Below are 23110 nucleotides of genomic sequence, written 5' to 3'. Positions count from 1 at the left end.
ATGAAGAGTTGCATTAACGAAGTTTTATTTATCTAAACATTTTTTTTTTCATTTTTCTATGACACCGAGTGGATATTTGGGTTGTACGTAGCATTGAGATCGGTTTATTCTTGGTACATTAGGATGTTTTTCCTTTTTTCTTCTTCTTTCTCTCATGTTTTTGATGCGGTTTTTTTTTTCTTCTCTTATTGTTCACAGTAGTTGAGTTTGTATTGTGCAGCACAACTTGCACTGAATGTGAACTATACAGTACAGTGAGAATTGAGTTTGTAATGTGTAGTAACTGAATTAACTTAAGAGTAGGTGAGAAGGGGTAGGAGAAAACAGGTGTATACTTCCTCCTACTGCTTTCCAACATGTAACAAATAACCTGACGCATATGGAGATTTGTTCGCCGAGTTTGATGTGTGGATTTGTTGATCACTTCAGACTATAGGCAATGGCTTATCTGTATATGTCCTGCTTATTTACATGTTCAAAATAAATCATCATTCATTCATTCAATACAAGGGCAAAATCCTACCTACCATAAGTTTTCAGACTGATCTCCAACAATCGTCTCCAGCATCCAGCAGACATCCACTCATACAGCTGAGGCTGTATCGATAAGAGGAGGTCTAGAGCTTACCTAAATATCTGAACAGTGGCAAACAAATGGAACCAGTTATGCAGAAGTGAAACCAAGTGGTTATGCATCGAAGCGCCAGATGTCGACCTGAACTCTGAAATGAAAGTAAATTGCGTGATACCGCCAGCAGATACAGTGGACACCTGATGCCAAAAAATGTGGGAAAAAAAAACACGCAAAATTTACGGTCATACGGTAACCTTTTTTTTCCGAGCTATTAAGAGTCCAGCTCATTTAGTTTCCTTTCCCGTCACTATGAATGTTAGCCAGAAGAGAGGATGGAGGAGATGCAGGGTGACCTCAGCGGAGGTGAAGGTTGATGGACTCTGGTTCGTCAGTCTGAAAAAATGTATTTTGTAAAAACTGTTTACCAATTGCCTTAATGACAAAAAAGCACTGTTAAGCACAATGTGAATATGGTGCAGAAAATAAGGTTGAAACAGTTTAAATGTAATAACTTTTATATGTGTCCACCTTTGTCACAAGAAGTCTCAAGACTCATTCCTGTTACAATCGCTTTTTTATTAAGTACAGTGAATAACATAGCTCACTTTTAAAGTGGTATTGAGATCTTTTGAGAAAGGCTAACAATCACAACAGTCGTAAAAGAAAACCTTGATTTCGCGTATTTTTGGTGGTATGGAAATATGACTGACTAGATCCACACCATTGCACTCAAAAGCCCCAGTTTATTTGGGTAAAGGCAGATATAAAGGTGGGAAATGTCACAGAGATGTTATTTTGAGAAGAGACAAACAGCTTACTTTGAGGCCCTGTATTAAATATGGCATTTTCCGTACACTTGGGAGTCATTGTAAACATCAGCCTAGCCACAGATCAGTTAGTTATGGGAAGATCCTCGTCAGGGGAGTGTACTCTAAATGCTTTGGCTTGGACCTCACACCATCCCTTAAAGGGGTCTCGTCCCAGAAGACCGCCAGCTTTAGTTCTTTAGGTTTATCTGCACATCGTCACTGACACAGATGCTTAACCACCCAGAGAGCGATGTTCATAAAGCCATCCGATTCAGCATCCACCTTGGAGAGAGAATGGTTGTTCCCCGGGTACCAAAGCAACCTTTAAAAGGAAGAAGAGGTGCGTAGGAATAAGGTACACAGTGTTCAGGCCTGTGTGACCTACGTTATCCCAGTAAATGTGATATTACGACAAGCCACTTACCGGACTGGGACCTGCAGCGCTTTCAGGGCTCTGTAGTACTCAACGCCCTGCTTGTTGGGCACACGCTTGTCATCTTCGCCCAACGTGAGCAACACAGGAGTCTTCACCTGGGGAACCCAGAAAACACACACAGATGCTAAAGATTGCCTTAAGACGCTAATGAACAAATATGACAACACACAAATTACACACATGCTACAGATAATCTCAAGACACTAAGTCTGTGAATGTTCTCATTCATCCAGGTCATGGTTATCCAAAGGAGTTGAATCAAGACACTAACAAAGACATATGACATTCACACACACACACACACACACACACACCTGTGTGACATGCTTAATAGGAGACTTGTTGAGCATCTGCTCCAGAACAGCAGGGTCTGGCAGACAGTCGGTGCTGTAGTCATAGCCGGCCTCCACCATACACCTTCAGCAAACAGGATTCAAAACACACAAGTTCTGACTGGCTTTGTTACCACAGTGGATATGCGCATTATCAAAACATCTTCCTTCCTCTAAAAGGACAAAAAAAAAGACACAGAAGCTCTATTACCCATCCACTCATTCCCTACCACACACACACACACACACTCACTCCCTCTGTCACCAGGGCAGAGGATCAAGCCACATCTTCTACCACTTTCACACTGGTCAAAAACCCGCAGAAAAACCCGCTAATGTGTGCGTTTGGTCAGTGTAAAAAGGCGGCTGTTAGCAGGTTTTTTCGGCTGGTGTGAAAGCAGTTTTAGAGAGACAGACAGAATAACGATGCAGTGACAGAACACAATCTGCAGCAATACAAACCAGTCTGGGATGTCGGTGCTGCCAATCATAGAGGCCATGTTGATGACAGGGTTGCGTGCCACACAGGCTTTGTAGAATCCTGGGTACTGGCCAATCAGATGACAGGCCAGGAAACCCCCATGGGAGCCCCCGGAAACTGCCACCTTCCGCCCATCAAACTCCCCCCTTTTCAGGACGCTCTCAACAGCAAACTGGTGCAGAGCAACAAAAAAAAGTCATAAAGTATGAGAATCACTTCTGGTGGAAAGAACAGCACTGAACGGGGAGAACATCTCAAAGTGGGGGAGGATGAAGTGAAAGAGAACAAAGCTAAAAATAAGAAAAGAAAGGTTCCGAGAGGGAATAATAAGATAATAAAGAAGATATGAAAGATGACTCAATCAGAAACACTGAAGAGCCCTTAGCAAGCGACAACTAAGTATAGAAACATGTCGGCATGTCCACATACACATATGAAAAAGATGGTATCATTACACAACATGCGAAGTCTCGTCTATCCCTGGTGCAGAAGCTGCTTTCAGGAAGAGCAGATGGTATGGATTGAAAAACCTAAGAAGCTGAAATTTTCTCAGTTGGAATTGGGTTATTCTCACTTGGACATCTTTGACGTCCTGGGTGCCCACGTTGCCCGGTAGGGAGAGGATGCTGTCCTGCCCATAGCCAATGGAGCCCCGGTAGTTCACTGAAACACACGAGCACATTAAAATCTGTGGGTTTGCCTTGGATGCTCCAGCACATCACAAGAGGCTTTCGGACCGATGATAGTATACGCCGTCCACTACTGACCTGCTTAATAGAAAGGCTGTGATTCCTGCATACCCGTTTAAACACAAGGTGGGTTTCCATTGTAGTTTTGTGCAAAATAGAAGTGATATTTTAAGAAGTCTACAACAACACAGTTGGTGCTGGTCTGTGTCTCCATTGAGTGATGTCACGTGACTAAAGCTAGGTTTTCTCCTCACACGACATGGCGACGGACCTCCATGACCTGGTAAGTGTTGGCATAGTGATTTCAATTACATGCACCGCAACAGCCGTGGTAGTGTTTAATCGAAGGAGATGAGGGCATGTGATGTCATTGTTGTGTGGTCTGAGTCTTCAAGGCTGAGCTGTTTCGGGCGTCCGGGTAGCGTAGCGGTCTATTCTGTTGCCTACCAACACGGGATCGCCGGGTCGAATCCCCGTGTTACCTCCGGCTTGGTCGGGCGTCCCTACAGACACAATTGGCCATGTTTGTGGGTGGGGAGTCGGATGTGGGTATTTGTGCTGGTCGCTCCACTAGTGCCTCCTCTGGTTGGTCGGGGCGCCCCCTGGATTGGCAGAGAGGGGGTGGAGCAGTGACCGGGACAGCTCAAAAAAAAGAGCGGGGTAATTGGCCAGATACAACTGGGGAGAAAAAGGGGGCAAATTGAAGAAAAAAAAAAGGCTCACCTGTCCCCCATTCCCATGTTGGCATGCCGTTTCTGTTCCTGCCCCTGCTTTGCTCACCTGTCCTCCATTTCCCTGATTGGCTCTCCAGCAGTTCTATACTCCCCCTGGTTGCCCCGGCTCATTGTCGGTTTGTAAAAATGTTACTCTATGTTAACTTGTGGTAGCCGGATGCTTCACGTCTTGTCTCGAGCCCTCCTTGCTGTCTGTATCTACTGTTTCTGTTTTTGGAAGTTTGTTTGCTTTATTAAAGCACTGTTCTAGCCCAGCCGGTCTCCGCTGTCTGCATTTGGGGCCCTCGATTCCTGCTCCCGGCGTGACGTGTGATGCACGCAATGGCAGAAAGCCAAACTCCTTATACCAGGAAGCAGCCACACATATCAGGGGTTTATGGGAGGTCATTGTCCACAGTGAATTTACAGAGGCCCTGTGGATTCAACACTTCCAACACAATGAACCGCTTAACATTTGATGAGTTACGCAGCACAATAGGACCCCTCGTGGTGCCCGCTGTATCACGCCCACGGGAGCCAGTTCTAACCGAGAAGTGCACAGCCATGCTCTTTATAAACTGGCTACCTTGACTTAAATGCGAAAAATGTGTTTCCATTTCAATTTTACAAAATAATGCTTTGTTGACCCTCTCAAAAACAACCTCATTCGAGCGTATAGACTTTTTTTTCCTCCCAATTGTACTTGGTCAATTACCCCACTTTTCCGAGCCATCCCGATGGCTGCTCCACCCCCTCTGCCAATCCGGAGAGGACTGCAGACTACCACATGCCTCCTCCCATACATGTGGAGTCGCCAGCCGCTTATTTTCCCCCGACAGTGAGGCGTTTCACCAGGGGGACCTAGCACGTGGGAGGATCACGCTATTCCCCCCCAGTTCCCCCTCCCCCCTGAACAGGCACCCCGACCAACCAGAGGAGGCGCTAGTGCAGCGACCAGGACACATACCCACATCCAGCTTCCCACCCGCAGACACGGCCAACTGTGTCTGTAGGGACACCCAACCAAGCCAGGGGTAACATGGGGATTCGAACCAGCGATCCCGTGTTGGTAGGCAGCAGAATAGACCACCACGCCACGCGGATACCGGAGTTTATAAACTTTCTCGCGATAATTGAGAGTTTTTCCAAAATTCACGCATTTCCATTACTCGTTTTTGAGTTCACAATTTCAAACTGTGCATTAGGCAGGTTGATGGAAACCTGCCTATAGATAACATCCCCCAGGTTTCACACACACAACTGAAATGTGAACTTACCTAGTAAAACAGCAAAGCCCATCCTACACAGCACAGAGGTGGACAGAAGCCATTCAGACACAATCACAGAGTGAGGGCCACCTGAGTAACAGAAACACATTATATATTACATGTTGAGTACGACTGGAAATCACTGTGTTTTTGTTCTTCATATCAAAAACGCAGGGATCTCATGGCTAAAATTATGTTGCATTCTGAATGAAATGACCCGAAACATGACAAGACTAGAGAGGTATGGTTTACACATGATCACTTTGTGATTTCTGGGAAAACTGACCACGGAAAGCAACATTTAGGTAGCAACCCCTTTTAGTAATGGCAACTCCACCTGTAACAGCCAAACTTCAGGGGGACTGAGAACAAATGCACCAAAAAAATGTAGCTTTAAATATAAAACTGCCTCTGTATCTTCCTGTAAATGGTAGTAGACTGTCAGTGCAGCTCATTTCCAATACCGCTTGCTCAACATTTTTATTCTGATGTTGATTAAATAACAAAAAAGCCCCGAGCACATCGGCATTCTTGGGACTTCCTGTATTTAATTCAACAGAAGCCAACGCTTCGGTCAAGCTGGACCTTCTTCAGGGATTTGCTTGGATAATAACTAGCTATATGTAACTCCAGATAGTATTTCACCAGTTTTCCCAAACCCAGAAATTTTTTTTTAGAGATCTTAGTTGGAAGAACAGTGGCTCTCTGTGAGACGTGGAAGCAATGCAGACGGGGGAAGCGGGCCGGTGCGCTGGTGAGGCTCTGACAGCGGCGATTTCAATCTGCACTCCCAGCGATTCACCTGGCAAATCTCCACTCCATGCCCATTAAAATGAACGAGCTGCTTCTCCTGAACGGGATGAATAAGGACTCTGCATGTTCTGCTGCCTTTTGTTTCACCGAAACCCGGCAGCAGATTACATCTGCCGGGCTTCCAACTACACCGAGCGGATCACGTTACGGCACTATCGAGAAAAGCGAAGGGTCAAGGAATTTGCTTCTGCATAAACAAAGGTACCCTGTGATGGCCTGGTGGCCTGTCCAGGGTGTCTCCCCACCTGCTGCCCAATGACTACTGGGATGGGCTCCAACATCCCCTGGACCCTGAGAGCAGGATAAGCGGTTTGGATAATGAATGGATGGATGGATGGCTAAACAAAGGTTAGTGTACAGCTTTCACAGTGTTAAGTAAATACTGCACCCCGAACTTGGAGACATTGTTCATAAACTGCAGGCCATTTTAGTCACGTTGGGAGTTTTCGTCCTTCATCCTGGTCAGTGTTTACATCCTACCCCAGGCAAGCATGAATGGCATACTGCAAACCCTGGCCGACTCGTATGCACAGGCACACTTGGCCAATAAAGTTGATTCTCACACTCACACTCAAACTCACACACACACACACACACACACACACACACACACACACACACACACACACACACACACACACACACAAAGATGAGCCAAAACATTATAACCACCTGCCTAATATGCTGTGGTCCTCCATGTACCTCCAAAAAAAAAAAATCGCTGACCCACCAAAGTATGGACTCTACAAGATCCCTGAAGGTATCTTTTGGTATCTGGCACCAAAACATTAGCAGCAGATCCTTCAAGTCCTCTAAGTTGTGAGGTGAAGTCACAATGGATCAGACTTGACGGTCCAGTACATCCCACAGATGCTAAATCTGGAGAATTTGGAGGCCAGGGCAACACCTTGAACACTTCATGTTCTTCAAACCATTCCTGAACAATGTGTGCAGTGTTGCAGGACACACTATCCTGCTGAAAGAGGCCACTGCCACCAGGGAACATCACTGCCATGAAGGGGTGTACGTGGTCTGCAACGACATTTAGGTAGGTGGCACATGTCAAATTGACATCCACATGAATGGCCAGACCCAGGGTTTCCTAGCAGAACATTGCTCGGACCATCACACTCCCTCCACCGGCTTGGTCGTCTTCCCACAGTGCATCCTGGTGCCCTCACTTCCCCAGATAAATGGCACACATGTACATGGCCATCCACATGATCTAAAAGAAAACAGGACTCATCGGACCAGGCGACCTTCTTCCACTGCTCCCAGGTCCAGTTCCGACACTCGTGTGCCCATCGTAGGCAGTTTTGATGGCGGACAGGGGTCATCAAGGGCACTCTGACCGGTCTGCGGCCACGCAGCAGGGTGCGATGCACTGTGTTGCGACACATTCCTCCCGTATCCATTGTTAAAATTTTCTGTAACTTGTGCCACAGTAGAGCTTCTGTCAGTTCAGACCCAACGGGATGGCCTTCATGTATGGCATTATATTTGAGACTCATTCCTGAGTGAGTATTGAGTTATTTGGAGCACAGAAGAATAAATTTTGCAAGCACATAAACTATATTTTGAAGAGAAATTATACACAAACAAAAAAATAATTTCATTCAAGCAAACAAAAATCTATTCTGGGCTCAATAAATGCATTTGCATGTTTGCTATGATCCAATAAACACCCCTCTTACTCAGTCTTACCCACATGCCCTCTCACATACTCTTGCGCGATGCGCTGGGGGACCGCTGCACACTAGCTCACCTTGTCTCTCTCTCCTCTGACATGTTTTTCCTGTGACCCAGCTGGGGGATCTGGGCTGAATCTCTATGAAGCCATACCTCTTCAAGTCTCGTTGAACAGGGGTAATAAAGTCATACTAACTCCAGGGACAATGCACAAGATAGGTGGCGTTGTGTCCCAACCAGAGGGCAAAGTAACGTTTTAATATAAAACAGACTTTAATAATGTTCCCTGTGTGTTCTCTGGCTTAACGGGCAGATATGCAGAAGAAGCAAACACAACAACACTGTGTCAAAATATGAGAGTCAAAAACCGTGAGGGGTGACGATGAGAGGCAGTTTCACTCCGTCCTTCACCTGCTTTGGCTTCACCAGCAAGGCTTCAAAATCCAGGCCAGCTGCAAGACAGAAGGGACACCATTAGTCCCATCAATATCAAATTCTGTATACAGGATGTCCTTTCGTACATCCAGCGCCCTGCAACAACTAAATCCTCCCCACGAAGAAACACATGACACCCAGGGGAGACAAAAAGGCAGGAGAGATCGTCATTGACCTTTCCTATGTGGGCAACCATCTGTTCTAAACACAAGCAACAGAATATTAAGTGTGTACGAGCAAACTGAAGGGACCAGTTTATCATCCAGAACACATCCTGTCATGTACGGCAGGTTCTGTTGCTAGGCGCACAATTTGTATCAGTGGACCAGGTGTCTGCAAATATAATTAGGTTAAATCTGAGGCTTGATAACACCATCTAGGGCCAGCAAAAATAAAATTTAAGACCAAGTTCAAAACTAAAATAAACATGAAAACATCCGTAGACCTAACAGATCATGAGCGTGCATGAATGGGTTGATTTCTTTCTTCTTATTTTTTTTTCCTCTCCCTTTTTCTCCCAATTGTACTTGGCCAATTACCCGATTTTTCTGAGTCACCCCGGTTGCTGCTCCACCACCTCCGACGATCTGGGGAGGGCTGTAGACTACCACATGCCTCCTCTGATACATGTGGAGTCGCCAGCCGCTTCTTTTCACCTGACAATGAGGAGTTTCGCCAGGGGGACGTAGCGCGTAGGAGGATCAAGCTATTCCCCTCAGCTGCCCCTCCCCCCCTGAACATGTGCCCTGACCGACCGGAGGAGGCGCTAGTGCAGTGACCAGGACACATACCCACATCCGGCTTCCCACCCGCAGACACGGCCAACTGTGTCTGTAGGGACGCCCGACCAAGCCAGAGGCAACACGAGGATTTGAACCAGCAATCCCTGTGTTGGTAGGCCATGGAACAGACCGCCACGCTACCCAGATGGAATGGGCTGATTTCTTGTCAGAAATATCAGTGCACCTACAACTAAAGGAGCTTAAAAATGAACCTATAACTTAACTGTTCTTTATTACATTAATGACATTTAATCACCTGGTCTTTAGATATGTAAAGATACTCTAAGATGTTATTGGACTTGAACATGGTGTAGTGAACCTGCTGACAATATGGTGACGACGATGTTCCAACACCAATTTACTTAGACGTCCAGAGAATTTTTTTAAATTATTTACATTTTCGGATTTAGCAGAAACTTTTATCTAAAACAACTTACAAGCGAGACAGCAACTGGCAGTTATATTTGTGTGTCAACCTACAGGCTCCTTACGACACAGTAAATCATATAGCCGAGAGAACATGTCAAGTCAAGTGAAAATAGTACAAGTGTAAAATGAGTAGATCACCAACACTGACAGATAATAGCAGATGTCAACACAAATCAGTGTAACAGTCATGCTCAGAGGCCATCTACAGAATAAGATAGCCCTGGAAAAGGAAAGCTGATTGGTCTTTCTTGAAGGAAGTGGGTGAGTCTGTAGCACTGAGTCACTACGAATTTGGGGTCTGATGACAGAAAAGTCTGGATTTAGAGCTCAGGCTCTTTGGAAGTGGGTGTAGCCAGTAACCTCACAGAGGTAGAACAAAGACGGGGCACAGGGGTGTCTATGGTAACATATGGTTGTTTACAGGTAAGTCAAAGTAATTCCCTGAACTGCCTAGAAACCCAACAGCGACGGTGTGAACTTGGTGCTTGCAGCAACTGTGAGCCACTGCCAGGATACAGAGAGAGGCGAGACATGTGCACATCTTGGCAGGTTGCAAAATCGGTGCACAGCAGGGTTCTGGATTCTTTGCAGCAGTTGGACTGCAGAGGCTGGAGAACCAGCAAGAACTGCATTACAATAGTCTAACCCGTGTCTAGACTGCAAGCGTATCAGACGTGGTTTTTACTCGCACGTCACACAGAACAGACACGCTCTCATTTTAATCTAAGCAGCTGTCTGCACCAGCTCACGTCTCCACGACCTGAAGCGTTTACTTACACTTCAGGTCTATTTTTTCAACAAGACATGCATAAATGTGAGGTTGATGGCCAATAAAAGGGCAATGAATTAATATATTTGTCTGCATTTTGCAACCTAGGTTATTTGTTTTTATAAACTTCATGGGTTTACTACAATTTACTATATACTTTAGGGTTTTATGATTATTTTACCATTTTTTTCCATTTGATTTTATTGTTTCTGATGTTTCTATGGCTCTGTAGGCTTGTAGGTTAAAATATGAAAATTGCCTACTTCGCCGTCAGGTTCAGTGTAAAATTATGAATGACTTAAGTGTCAAGATGGAAAAAAAGAACAGGAATACTCACACATATTAAAGGAAAACTGCACAGAAAGTTTGGCAGCTTCTTGGAGCTTTGAAATGCACGGACAAGACGGAACCAGTATAGACAGTCGTTTCATTGTCACATGAACGTTGTCGTCTCGCGAGCGCGATGCTGATGTGATGCTTGCGGTCTAGACACGGGGTAACAGAGAGACGATCAAAGTTCGGTCTAGCAGCTTTGTAGCATGCTCTGATAGCTATGATCTTTCTGATATCAGATAGGGCATAGCAGCAGGTAAAGGAGACAAGATGCATGGGGTCAGAAAATGAGAGCTGGTAATCGATCAATATCCTGAGGATTACTGTCATTGTAATGAGCAGGGATTCAGCTTTGTTGATAACTGGCCTTCTTTCTGGGGCCACCCTTACCTGCTGAAAGCAGACGGCATTCACCCTACTGGGGACGGCGCCATTCTTTTGTCTAGCAATATAGATATCTGTTTACGTTTAATTTGACACTAGGGAGTTATCATTCAGCAGGCTGCAGGTGATTAGAGAGCCTGCTAGGTCTAAATCTAGTGCGGATGTGGAGTCAACTAGTTTAATTAATATGTTTAGTCAGAGAATTTCTCAGTGTAGATTTGACAGCTTGGTCTATAACATTGAGACCGTCTCTCTACCCTGCTGTATTGCTCCCAAGCTCACCTCTCCTAGATGTGCGAATCACAATAACCTAACAATCATTCCTACCACTGGTGGTGGTGAAATGTGCAACGAAGTACCTAATAATCTACAGAATCAAACATCTATGTTATCAAAAGTGTGATCATCCAGTAGTCCGCGGTGGTGTAGCGGTCTAAGCATCGGCTTTGTGTCGATGCCGTTGCCCACTGGGGACTTGGGTTCGCGACCCGGTCTCGTCAGATCCGACTATGGCCGGACTCGATGAAGCAGCAATCATTGGCAACGCTGTCTTCGGGAGGGGGGCGGAGTCGGCTTGTGTTCGTCACGTGAATGCGTCTCTGTGCGTGTCGGAAAAAACAGTGGTTCGGCCTGGATTCGCCTTGTCACGAAAGTGGGGAGGCGGTCTCCTTCGAGACTGCCGGCCGGAGAGATGCAGTCGGCGAACGCATGCAGTACGAGGGTGGGTGTTTGAATTAAAATAGGGATCGATTGGCCACTAAATTGGGAGAAAAAAGGGAAAAATCAGAAATAAATTTTTAAAAGTGTGATCATCCAAAGTGTTGACCCTCAAAATTGTCAACAAAGTGTCTAATTCCAATTAATATTTGTCCTATTGTTAGTTCTAAAGTTCTGCCTACTACTGATCACTTCCACAAGATGCTTAAATTTGGTTTCATAAATATCAGATCATTGTCTACCAAAGCCTAACTAATAAACGATCTGATTCTTGAACATAGTTTCAATATGATTGGGTTATGTGAAACATGACTGACACCAAATGTTTTCCTTCCCTTAAGTGAAGTTTCCCCACCTGACTATACTTATGCCCATGTAGCTCAGGTAACGAAACAGGGTGGGGGTGTTGCCTTAATATAAATCTATTTTCAATCTGACTTCTAGACTTGAATCTAAAATCCAGTCTTTCGAGGCTCTTGTTCTTGGTCCATCTCCTTCAGCCAAGATTAGACCCGGCTCAGTCCAAATTGTGATACTCTATTGACCTCCTGGCTGTTACTCACTATTTCTTGAATAATTTGGAGAATTTGTCTCAGGTCTTGATACTAGAGAGAATTGTGTATCAACAACTTTTGACTCATATAGACGAAAACCATCTATATGAACCTTTTCAATTGGCTTTCAGGGCTGTCACTCCACTGAAACTGCTCTGACCAGAGTGGTGAACAATCTTTTACTAGCTATGGACTCTGATTCTACTTCTGTGCTTCTACTACTGGACCTCGGTGCAGCCTTTGACACCATTGATCACTGTATACTATTAGACAGATTAAATTGTAATTTTGGTGTCTCTGGCTTAGCTCTCTCTTGGCTCAAGTCCGACTTATCTGGAAGAACACTGTGTCTGCTATATTAATATTACATCAACATTCTCTGACGTTAAATATGGTATACCTCAGAGCTCAGTTCTTGGCCCTCTACTTTTCTCTCTTTATATTTTACCTCTTGGCCAAATTATAAGCAGTTATGGAATAAATTTCCATTGCTATGCCAATGATACTCAGAGCTGTATGTGCCTATAAGCGCTGATGACCATGCTCAAATTACTAATCTAGAGGCCTGCTTGGCTACTGTGAAAAATTGGATGTTACTAAGCTTTCTGCTTTTAAATTTGAATAAAACTGAGATGCTGGTCATTGGCCCTGCTAGACACAGACACCAATTTGATCAAGTAACAGTAATGCTTGACAACTTTGATTTCACAAAATGTGGCAGCCAAAAATCTTGGTGCTATGTTTGATCCTAGCCTTTCCTTTGATAAGCACATTAAAGAAATCACCAAGACTGCCTTTTTTCACTTACACAACATAGCTAAAATTCTGTCTTTCTTGCCCATGGCTGATGCAGAAACAAATGCAAATACATGCATTTGTTTCATCCAGACTTGATTACTGTAATGTTCTGTTTTCAGGTCTGCCACATGCTAGTACTAAAAGTCTTCAGATGGTTCAGAATACAGCTGCTAGAATCCTAACTAAAACTAGAAAATCTGACCATATTACACCAATTCTTGCCTCCATTAATTAGCTTCCTATCCATGTTAGATCAGACGTCAAAATGCTTCAGCTGACTTATAAAATCCTAAATGGGCTGGCCCCATCTTACCTGTCTGATTTCCTTAAATCGTACATTCCATCTCGAGCTCTTCGCTCTCAATATATAGGGCTCCTGTGTGTACCCAAAGTTAAAAAGAAGTTAGCTGGTGGCAGGGCCTTTTCCTATTGGGCCCTGTTCTTGTGAAATAACCTGCCTGCTGCCATCAGACCATCAGAGTCTGTTGAGTCCTTTAAATCCAAACTTAAAACTCATCTTTTTGCCTTCGCCTACAATTAGTTGCCTTTAAATTGAGTGCTTCACAACCTGTACTGCATGGCAGGTCTGTTTCTGTCTCAATGAATTTACCAAGCACTGTTCTGCCGACGAGATTATAGACTATAGATTATTGACTATTGCAAATTGTTCTCTTCGCTCACATGTCCCTCTGAATGATGTCTTCTCCTTTCTCTTTTTGTGTGTGTGAATGGTGTGATGTGAGTCTCCCTTGTGTGCACATGCAGTCTGTCCTCCTCCCAGGTCTCCATGGTGATGGTAGTCGCCACCTGGACACTGCTTGGCATCCCTCTCATCACATTTTCTTTTTATATATCTTATAAATCCATAATTTTTAATATCCTGGTTTGTTTTTTTTTCAGGGGGGATTTCCCCCCCCCCTTTTCCTCCCCAATTGTATCCGGCCAATTACCCCACTCTTCCAAGCTGTCCCAACTGTTGGTCCACCCCCTCTGCCGATCTGGGGAGGGCTACAGACTACCACATGCTTCCTCTGATACATGTGGAGTCACCAATCGCTTCTTTTCACCTGACAGTGAGGCGTTTCACCAGGGGGACGTAGCGCATGGGAGGATCACGCTTTCCCCCCCAGTCCCCCCCCCCCCCGAACAGGCGCCTCGGCTGACCAGAGGAGGCATTAGTGCAGCAACCAGGACACATACCCACAACCGGCTTCCCACCCACAGACATGGCCAATTGTGTCTGTAGGGACGCCCGACGAAGCCAGAGGTAACACAGGGATGTGAACCAGAGATCACTGTATTGGTAGACAATGGAATAGACCGCCACACCACCTTGACGCCCTTGTTTTCCTGTTTTAATGTTATATCCTTCTCTCACAAAGACGTGTGACTAAATTTTTTTTTTCTTTACATGGTGACGCTGTTCACGTGGCTCGGGTGCTGGGCTGTTCCGGTGGCGTCTGGACACTAGTTGACATGCTCCTCATCATATTCTTCATATATTTTATAATTTCATTATAATTCTGTTATCCTCTTTCAATGCTGTATTGTGTAAATTGTGTAATCACAACATTCATTGCACGTTGCCCGTCTTGGGAGAGAGATCCCTCCTCTGTTGCTCTCCCTGGGGTTTCTTCCTATTTTTTCTACCTGTCAAAGGTTTTTTTTTTTAGGGAGTTGTTCCTTATCCAACGTAAGGGTCTATGGACAGGATGTTGTACTGCTGTAAAGTCCCCTGAGGCAAATTTGTAATTTGTGATATTGGGCTATGCAAATAAAATTGACTTGACTTGACTTGATCCTCATGGATACAGAGGGCATTACATTTGCTGTTAAGTGGCTTTGAGAACAAAATATTATATGGTACAAAATATTGCTACCGCGGCCTTTTAAATCTAACAGTGAAAGAAAAGTGTATGCAGTTAAAGTTTGCAGGTATGCAATTTTGGCATTATTGCCATACCAGTTTAAATAAATATACTGATAACAGTTAAAGCATTGTTGTTCATGTATTAAGACATAAGTATCATATAAGACTCCCCTGAAACTTTTAGGAAAACTTGCCCTAGAACAATACTGACATGAACGCAGTCCCAATAACTGAAAAAGGTGAAGGCAGATGGTCTTACAGTATTGGCTGTTGTCTTGGTCTGGGGGAGGGGTGAAGGTCAGGATCTGCCAGTCGATGTCTGGCTGGCTCTGAGACTCTTCCAGAGTAACCCACGCCACTTCCTCCAGGGAACTGCTGGCTGGCAGGAAGCCAACCCTCTAGACACAGGAAATAACATCAGAGCATGTGACTTGTCATTCCAACGTTACGCGATGGTGTGGCTCTGCTTAATTCTCAAGTATTCTACTCAGTGTTTTACTTTTCCATTACATTAGCTGTGGTGCATCGTACAGCAAGAAAATACAATTACAAACATGTGAACACAATCAAATTTTATCGTTTAGCCGTATTGTTCAACTGGTTAAATTAAAAGGTATCCAATGGAGTTTTTGACCACGAGTAGCACTGTGAAGTACAGTAAGAAAAGTGGGTCTCTGTATTGCTTGTATCAAGTGTTCTTCCAGCATGCAAACGAGGACAAGGACGCACATGCATGTCACAAGTAAAGCGGTGGACGTATTACACATTTCTGTGGACATAAAACAAAAAGACGAAGAATAAAACATGTCAACCAGAGAATTTTGTTTGGAGTAACTGATCAGGGCAGGATTTCAAGCAGTTTCATTTAATGAATTTACCTATTTTTTTCAATGAAAATCTACATCAAAAAGTCCAAATTGGCAAATAAGAAACCAAGCTTTCCTGGACTTTATGTTGATCTCAAGCAACATATTTCCACTACTTACTTACTCTTTATCTTTGTATTTTTGAGCAACATGCCGTCTGTGGACTTTAATATCTAGGTTACTCCAAGTCAGTGACTGTGATTATAAAATGCGGTCGTCACTGAAGGTTAATGAATGAGGCACTAAACAGAGGACTGAAAGTCACTTTGCCAACGCTATGCTACACCTGTAGGTCCAGCGAGAAACAGCACACAAAGGTTTACAAGTGGTTGGTGTATTATTGCCCCCTGGCTAATTCTGGCTCTCACAAACTTTCATTTCACCAAGTATCAAAGATTCTGAAATTTAGTTTCCACTGAATAACTGAAATTTCATCAATTTGGGGGAAAAAAAGGGCTTGTGAAACTCTACAACAGTCTGTAGCGAGATTGCATTGTATTACATTGCATTACAGCCCCCATTTGGAAACAGAAAGATGCATTTGAAAAGACAAGACAAACATGGGGGGGGGGGGCTTTTAAGGACTCCCTGTGAGGCCTTTTGTTGGGAGAAAGTAATCCCCAGATACAGAATCAGGACCTGCCAATCTATCGCATGAAAAGGAAATAAAATTCTTACCAAACTGGGAGGGCAGTTTGGAGAGGAGCAGCTGACCACCATTAGATCTCTCTCTAAGTTCAGCAGACACCAGTTACCAATGTCAGACTCTATATGCAAATGAATAATATCATTACTCACTCACACTGCAACAAACACATTCTAGTCGATTGAAGGAAAAAGTTAAAGTCATCAAATAAACAGCAGCAAACTGACAACAGTCAATATCGGTAAACAGAACTCTTTGAATCTGTCGGGCTTGACTGGGTGAGAATGACGCAAAGGCTGATTAAGTTTCTGACTCACTGGAAGTCAGAGAGGTGATGCTCCCTGTGGTTATATCCACCACTAGCAGATCCTACAAAAAAAAACAAAAAAAAAAACACAAATAAAAAAACAGCAAAATTTCCAGTTAAGTCTCAAATGTGTTTACCTGAAATATGTATAAGACGACAACTGTGATTAGTTAGGCCAAAATTTCAAACACCTGAGAAAAGGAATCCAAGCTAAATGTTCTCTATGGTAACAGCCTGTTGCCTTGGTAACAGCTTTACCTTACGGCTGCGCTGAGGACAGGCAATGAGGACTCGCTGGCTGTCAGCAGACCAACACTGAGGGGCCAACTGTGAGCTGTAGATACCAGCAAAGCCATCTGTAAAGCCACACACACACACACACACACACACACACACACACACACACACAGCTTCACATGTAAAGAGATGTTGTGTGATGCAAAGTGCATTCGTGTAACGAATACTGCAAGTTCCTTACCCTCTCTAGGTCTGTTCACGATATCCACCACGACTGAGGTCTTCTTAGTGTACCAGTCATACTAGAAGCAAAAGATAAGAGAATACCATCATGATTGAATGAAAAGGATTTTGTATGCATTAGCTTTGCTCCATGTATGCATGGGTGTTGCAAAAAAACAAAAACAAACGCCGGTAAGACTACACAAACAAACATTCTTTCCAGTACAAGTGGATGATAATGTGTTCATAATATATCTATTATGACAGAAAGTCAAAATAAAGTACATATTCTATGTCAGTGCATGGCAGGCATGCCACCAAGTCTCACAGAATCCACAACAGACGTTGACAGCATAGGTTTTTATTTTTTCCAGGCCACAAACTCAGGTGGGCACATTCAGGTGTATGGCCATAGTGCAGGCGTGACAACGTCACTGAGTTTGTGCGCTGTAGCGCATGCCAACACAGCAACTAGTCTGATGGTTATCAAGTTGCTATCGTACCTATGCAACTGTAGGATATAGTAACTTTGCAACTTATTGCCAGCTAACACTGCAACTCGTATGGATTCACTTTTTTTGAGTTCAATGATGACATGGAGGGAGAGGACTATGAGGGACATAACGTTGACATTAAATCTGTTGAAAAAGTACATTAATTTTTTTCCATTTGTCACTGTTCTGTAGCTCTGTGGGACAAGTCACACCTTTATTCAAAACATTTGGTGTGTTGCTTAAAAGAGTGGGTCATGCATCAGCTTCACACAAACACGTATAGTAAAAAAACACACATACGAAAAGGCACAAGATGAGCAGTAAATAGCTTGCATATCTGGTAAACCTGATAGCTGATGACTGCTTTCTGTCATGTTTTACAAGGCTTTACAGTTAGGACTCAAAGATGATATCAAGTACTGTGACGATAACTGGAAAGGAATGCGGGCTAGCAGCCGGTTCTGGAGCAAAAGCTTGTGAGAGTGAGCAGGTGTGGCAGAAAATTGTGCAGGCTCGGCACATAAGGTAGATGGAGTGAGCAGGTGCTCTCTTAAAGAAATAGGCCCCATGCAGACCTCTTCTCCATAGTCTATTGAAAAAGGGGAAATGTGTTGGTATTTAGTAGAGGAAGAGGCTTTTGTCTGTCTTACCATACAAAGTCTGCTGCACTGCATGTGTGGTCCATAGACAGCACACTCTAGGTACACAATCCTACACTTGTCTGGGCTGAGCCTTGGGGAGCACACTGCAGTAGTGCCTGAAGACAGCTGCTCTGCAGGACACACCACAAAAAAAAATATCACATTTTCTCATGCGGACATTTGTATCCCCAAAAGAGTCTACTTACAGAAATAAATGACAGGTTTATTAACAGAGGACTATGACATACATACCACATTTCCCACCAGTAAGATCAACATAGAACAAGGATGACCTAAGAGGAGCAGAAACACAGAAAAGAGGAAGGTGGATGATAACCAACATCATTCTTCAAAATTCATGCTAAACTAATGGAAACTAAGTCCATTGCATGTCTGTCCATCTTGGGAGTGAGATCCCTCCTCTGTTGCTCTCCCTATTTTTTCTTCCTGTTAAAGGGTTGTTTTAAGGGAGTTGTCCGTTATCCGATGCAAGGGTCTAAGGGCAGGATGCTGTATTGCTGTTAAAGCCCACGGAGGCAAATTTGTGATATTGGGCTATACAAATAAAATTGATTTGACAGAATGCCTCAGTTCCCGACAGGCCCCCTTTTAGTTCTGACTCCTCTTCGACCATTCAGCAGTGCTCACCTCCTGTTCGGACAATATGTCAAACCAAGTCTGAAAGGCTCATGCCACCAGCCAACAAAAACCACACCAGTGTCACCTGGAGCCCAGAACGCCTGCCCAGAGACAGAGAAAAAGAGGAAGAGATAAACAGAACTCTTTTATGACAGATATCTTCACACATCCATACATTATTATAGAAATTCAAATTTCAGCGCTGACCTGTCCAGGTGAGATGTTTTCAGGCACTCCCTCAAGCACAGAGACGTTGCTGCCCTCGATGTCTAACACACAGAGCACAGGTAAACTTTTACTGACCAGGGTCTCTCCCCAGTCCTCATAGAAGACAAACTGCTCCCCCTGCAGGGTAGAACAGAAAATAAACCACTGATGATTTCAGAGAGTAATGTATTCTAGGGGTCGCTGGGACCCCTGAGAGCAGGACAAGCGGTTTGGATAATGGATGGATGGATGTATTCGAGGACTGTTGAAACATGAGATGATGATGATATAGTATGATTTGGCAGGAAAATGTATGAAAATAATCACCCTGGTGGCCTCCTTCCTCTCTGCTTTCATATTCTCCTCCTCATCCCCAACAGAGGATGATTCTGGCAGTTCCGTCTACAAAAATAAAATGAAACACAAGATGACAAATTATAAACCATTGGTAATCAGCTGTTTACTGTATGGGCACTGTGTGTCAAGAGCAAATGGGCAAACATTTGCTGCTGAAGCTCTGGTTTAAACCTGTGGTTCAGACAGACCTGGAAAAAGGACTCAGCCTTGGGCCTCTTCTTCTCAGCCACATACAGAAGATGGGTCTCAGAATGGGACCATACTAGGCAACCAAACTGCTCTAGGGACAGAAAATATATTGTGGTTTAACAAGGACAGTATGCACTGAATCATATTAATCAAGAGGAAAACTCAGGAAAAAAAAAACATTGAGGGCGAATGCAGTTTTAGAAAACATTACTCTCACCATCCTCGTAGACCTTGCCATGCTTCTTTAAGGCAGTCAAGTTGATGCTCTTCACTTTAATGTTCTTACTCCAGACCTAGGGTGGGATAGGGATGGTTTAGTGGGAGGTGTGACAGCTGGCAGAAATCTCAGCAGCCAATAAGGTCAAAGATCAGGGAGGAATAGAGAAACAAAAGGTTGTCTATCATTGATATTCTTTTGGTATTTTACATGTGACTTTAAGTAGAATGTGCCAATTACAGGGAGTGCTGCTGTACACAGAGAAGAAAGGGTCATTGGTGAGGTAGACAGAGGAACAGAGAGGAAGGGCTTCAGCATGCAGAGTAGGTTGAGAGAAAATTTGCAGATTCAGACCAACAGCCCCCTCACCTCCAGAAACTGTTTATCCTCTCCTTTGACTGAACACTCTCTGACCACAGCCTTCATTTCTCCTGATGGGGAATCTTTACTCAACAACCTGACAGGACAAATAAAACCTCTTTTACCTGACAGGACAAATAAAACCTCTCAGCGTGGTCATGTAACGTGGCCAATGTGTCAAACCTGCTTCACTTCTGGCACAGCTATAAAATGTTTACATACTCTCCCTTGGTCTCGGTGCAGTTTCCCGAAGGTCCTGAGTAAACCACTGATTTGTCATCATGGAACACAATGTACTGACGGCAGAACTTGACCTTCTCGTTCCTCTCCAGGTCACGCTGGCTCCATTCTGAAACAGAAGCGATGCACAATGCTAAATATGTCCACACACACACACACACCTCTTTACCTTATCTGTAAACAGGCCGTTATAAGAAGGTATCTTGACGTACAGGACGCAAGACAACCCAACAGAGTAACACACCTGCCCATACATGCTAGCCTAGAATGCATTATCGACAGGTGATTCCGATACACACCACACACAGCTTTAATAGACAACGATGACAGATGGGAACACCCTAACGTGAAGCAAACGGACACCTGTGTAGATGTTGCTGTATTTGCCTCCGTATTGGGAGGTGATGACAGGTCCCACGTCGGCTCTGCTCAGAGAGGGGAAGAGGCTGAGCTCTCTGTAGAGTTTGGAGATGTCGCCTGGGTTGGTCACCACCTGACAACGAGCAGCAGAGGAACTCACACCGCGGCTCAGCCACAACAAGTCTCTCACAAAGAACAACGACCTACTCATATCTCCGCGGACCGGCCAAGCCAGCCCATTTGCTGCTAATGAGCTAACTTGCCCGTCCGTTTTTGGCGGCGTGCCCACCTAGAGTAGCTGAAGATAGTCTGCTGCGCCCCCCCAGACAAACCCAACGATTCAACACGCGACCTCTCCACCCGGAACTAGGAAGTTCCTTGGATACGCAGCGCGTGACAGCTCAGCGGCTAACAGACACCGCTATAGCTTGCTAGCTCGCTCGTTCGTTCGCAAGTTTCTAAAGGTAGCAACTCCTCCTTTTCGACCATGAACTGCAGTTCAGTCACTCGCTATATAGTCGTGGGGGTCTGTCACTTGCTCATAATAAAAAAAGGGTACGATTCGTGGCATAGGAACGTACCTGGGACTCCATGGTTGCGCGTTGCCAAGCCACGGTTTTCCGTTTCAGCACTACGGAAGGCGCCTGTGTTTACGCCGTCGACGCCTTTTTCTTCTTCGTGTATTTCAACACCGGTTGGTACCCGGGCTTATAGGTGCACTACCGCCACCTAACGGCTTCGGCTGAGGTCCGCTTTTAGCGCCCCCCCCCCCCCCCCCCCCGCTTCCATACAGACCGGATTTATCGCTTGGCTTGTTGCTTTGTTTTCCCTTTTTTTTTACATTAATTTAGCCCAAATAACTTTAGCGGAACCAGATTAAGTTTATTTAGCCAAGTATGTGTCGGCCTACACATGCAAGGAATATGACCCCGGTTCCTCCATTGCCGCCCATGTACTTACACAGAATAGACATGAGAATAGGTTTTTTTAAAAAGAAAAAGACATGCATGTTAGGGTTAATACATCCTGTGCCCCTGACCAAGGCAATAGGAACAGAACTGGAGCTGGTCCCTGGGCTGCTCCTGGTTTTGTATTTGTACTATTTGTAAAGCGCTTTGGGTGGCTGTTGCGGCTAGAAAAGTGCTATATAAAATGCAACTTGATTGATTGATTGATTGATTGATTAAATGCAGAAAATATTTAAACCAACATTTAACATTTAAACTAAGCCAGAGTGAATTGACAGGACGTCCATCAATTTTTATGCAGTAACTTTTAACAATGCAAACGGGAGGGGGATCTCTTATTAAAATACAATAAACCACACTTGTGAAACAGACGTAATTAGAGAAAAAAGTCCCGTTGCCCTTTATAGTTTAGGTAGATAAAGGTCTCAGTCACATTTGAGTAAAATAATCCTATTTCTATAAATGTCATAGGATCTTTTTTTTTTAAAGATATTTTATTTTCACGGACCCCTTGCAATTACACCACGGACCACTAGGGGTCCGCGGACCCCCGGTTGAGAAACACCGGTGTAGTGCACGGTTGCAACAAATACCTGCAGACACTGCGGCCCTCGAGGCCTGGAGTTGGACACCCCTGGTTTACAGGGATGTTAATAGAAAGAAAAATGATGCGTGGAGGCAGATCTCTGAGATTGTCGGGATGAGTGGTGAGGTTTAATCAAGTGAATGGCAAATTTAAACAGTTGTCAATGATCCATCCATCCATTATCCAAACCGCTGATCTTGCTCTCAGAGATGCTGGAGCCTATCCCAGCAGTCATTGGGCGGCAGGCGGGGAGACACACTGGACAGGCCGTCAGTCCATCACAGCAGTTGTCAGGTATCTACTACTACTACTACTACTACTACTACTACCACTACTTTTGGCTGCTCCCGTTAGGGAGCGCCACAGCGGATCATCTGTTTCCATCTCTTCCTGTCCTCTGCATCTTCCTCTGTTACACCAGCCACCTGCATGTCCTCCCTCACCACACCCATAAACCTCCTGTTTGGCCTTCCTCTTTTCTCTTCCCTGGCAGCTCCATATTCAGCATCCTTCTCCCAGTATACCCAGCATCTCTCCTCCACACATGTCCAAACCATCTCAATCTTGCCTCTCTTGCTTTGTCTCCAAACCATCCAACCTGAGCTGTTCCTCTAATATACTCGTTCCTAATCCTGTCCTTCTTCGTCACTCCCAATGAAAATTTTAGCATCTTCAACTCTGCCACCTCCACCTCCACCT

The 23110-nt window shown here is 44.5% G+C and overlaps 1 protein-coding gene across 4 annotated transcripts; it reads right to left on the bottom strand.

Annotated features, from left to right (window-relative positions):
- Positions 1-1116: 1116 nt before the first annotated feature.
- Positions 1117-21507, bottom strand: apeh (acylaminoacyl-peptide hydrolase). Of its 4 annotated transcripts, XM_056273319.1 has the most exons (23): positions 21439-21507; positions 20861-20990; positions 20480-20606; positions 20267-20354; positions 19898-19973; positions 19680-19771; positions 19462-19536; positions 19135-19272; positions 18937-19028; positions 18541-18581; positions 18298-18419; positions 17173-17233; positions 16953-17050; positions 16705-16756; positions 16420-16508; positions 15135-15273; positions 8173-8256; positions 5312-5392; positions 3207-3295; positions 2614-2804; positions 2134-2236; positions 1808-1914; positions 1117-1705 (listed from the first exon to the last, which is right to left on the bottom strand). In XM_056273319.1, exons 1-23 carry the CDS (start codon positions 21448-21450, stop codon positions 1600-1602), a joined length of 2193 nt encoding a protein of 730 aa, XP_056129294.1. In that variant the 5' UTR covers positions 21451-21507; the 3' UTR covers positions 1117-1599. The 4 variants fall into 4 exon arrangements, with proteins under 4 accessions (XP_056129294.1, XP_056129293.1, XP_056129296.1 ...); XM_056273318.1 differs by lacking the exon at positions 21439-21507 and having other exon boundaries at positions 20861-21149; XM_056273320.1 differs by lacking the exons at positions 1117-1705; positions 1808-1914 and having other exon boundaries at positions 2190-2324.
- Between the last annotated feature and the right edge of the window lie 1603 nt (positions 21508-23110).

This window comes from Lampris incognitus, chromosome 2 (assembly GCF_029633865.1).
Source record: "Lampris incognitus isolate fLamInc1 chromosome 2, fLamInc1.hap2, whole genome shotgun sequence".
NCBI classification, from domain to species: domain Eukaryota; kingdom Metazoa; phylum Chordata; class Actinopteri; order Lampriformes; family Lampridae; genus Lampris; species Lampris incognitus.
The sequence above is the reverse complement of the archived record's forward strand: the minus strand, read 5'-3'. Positions and strand labels throughout refer to the sequence as shown.

Excerpts from the sequence above, each read along its gene's own strand:
- apeh (XM_056273318.1), bottom strand. The coding sequence starts at position 21,068 with ATGAGTAGGTCGTTGTTCTTTGTGAGAGACTTGTTGTGGCTGAGCCGC. Across the intron at positions 16,509-16,704 it reads CATCACCTCTCTGACTTCCA|AGTCTGACATTGGTAACTGG; the intron begins GTGAGTCAGAAA and ends ATTTGCATATAG. Across the intron at positions 2,805-3,206 it reads AGGACGTCAAAGATGTCCAA|TTTGCTGTTGAGAGCGTCCT; the intron begins GTGAGAATAACC and ends GCTCTGCACCAG.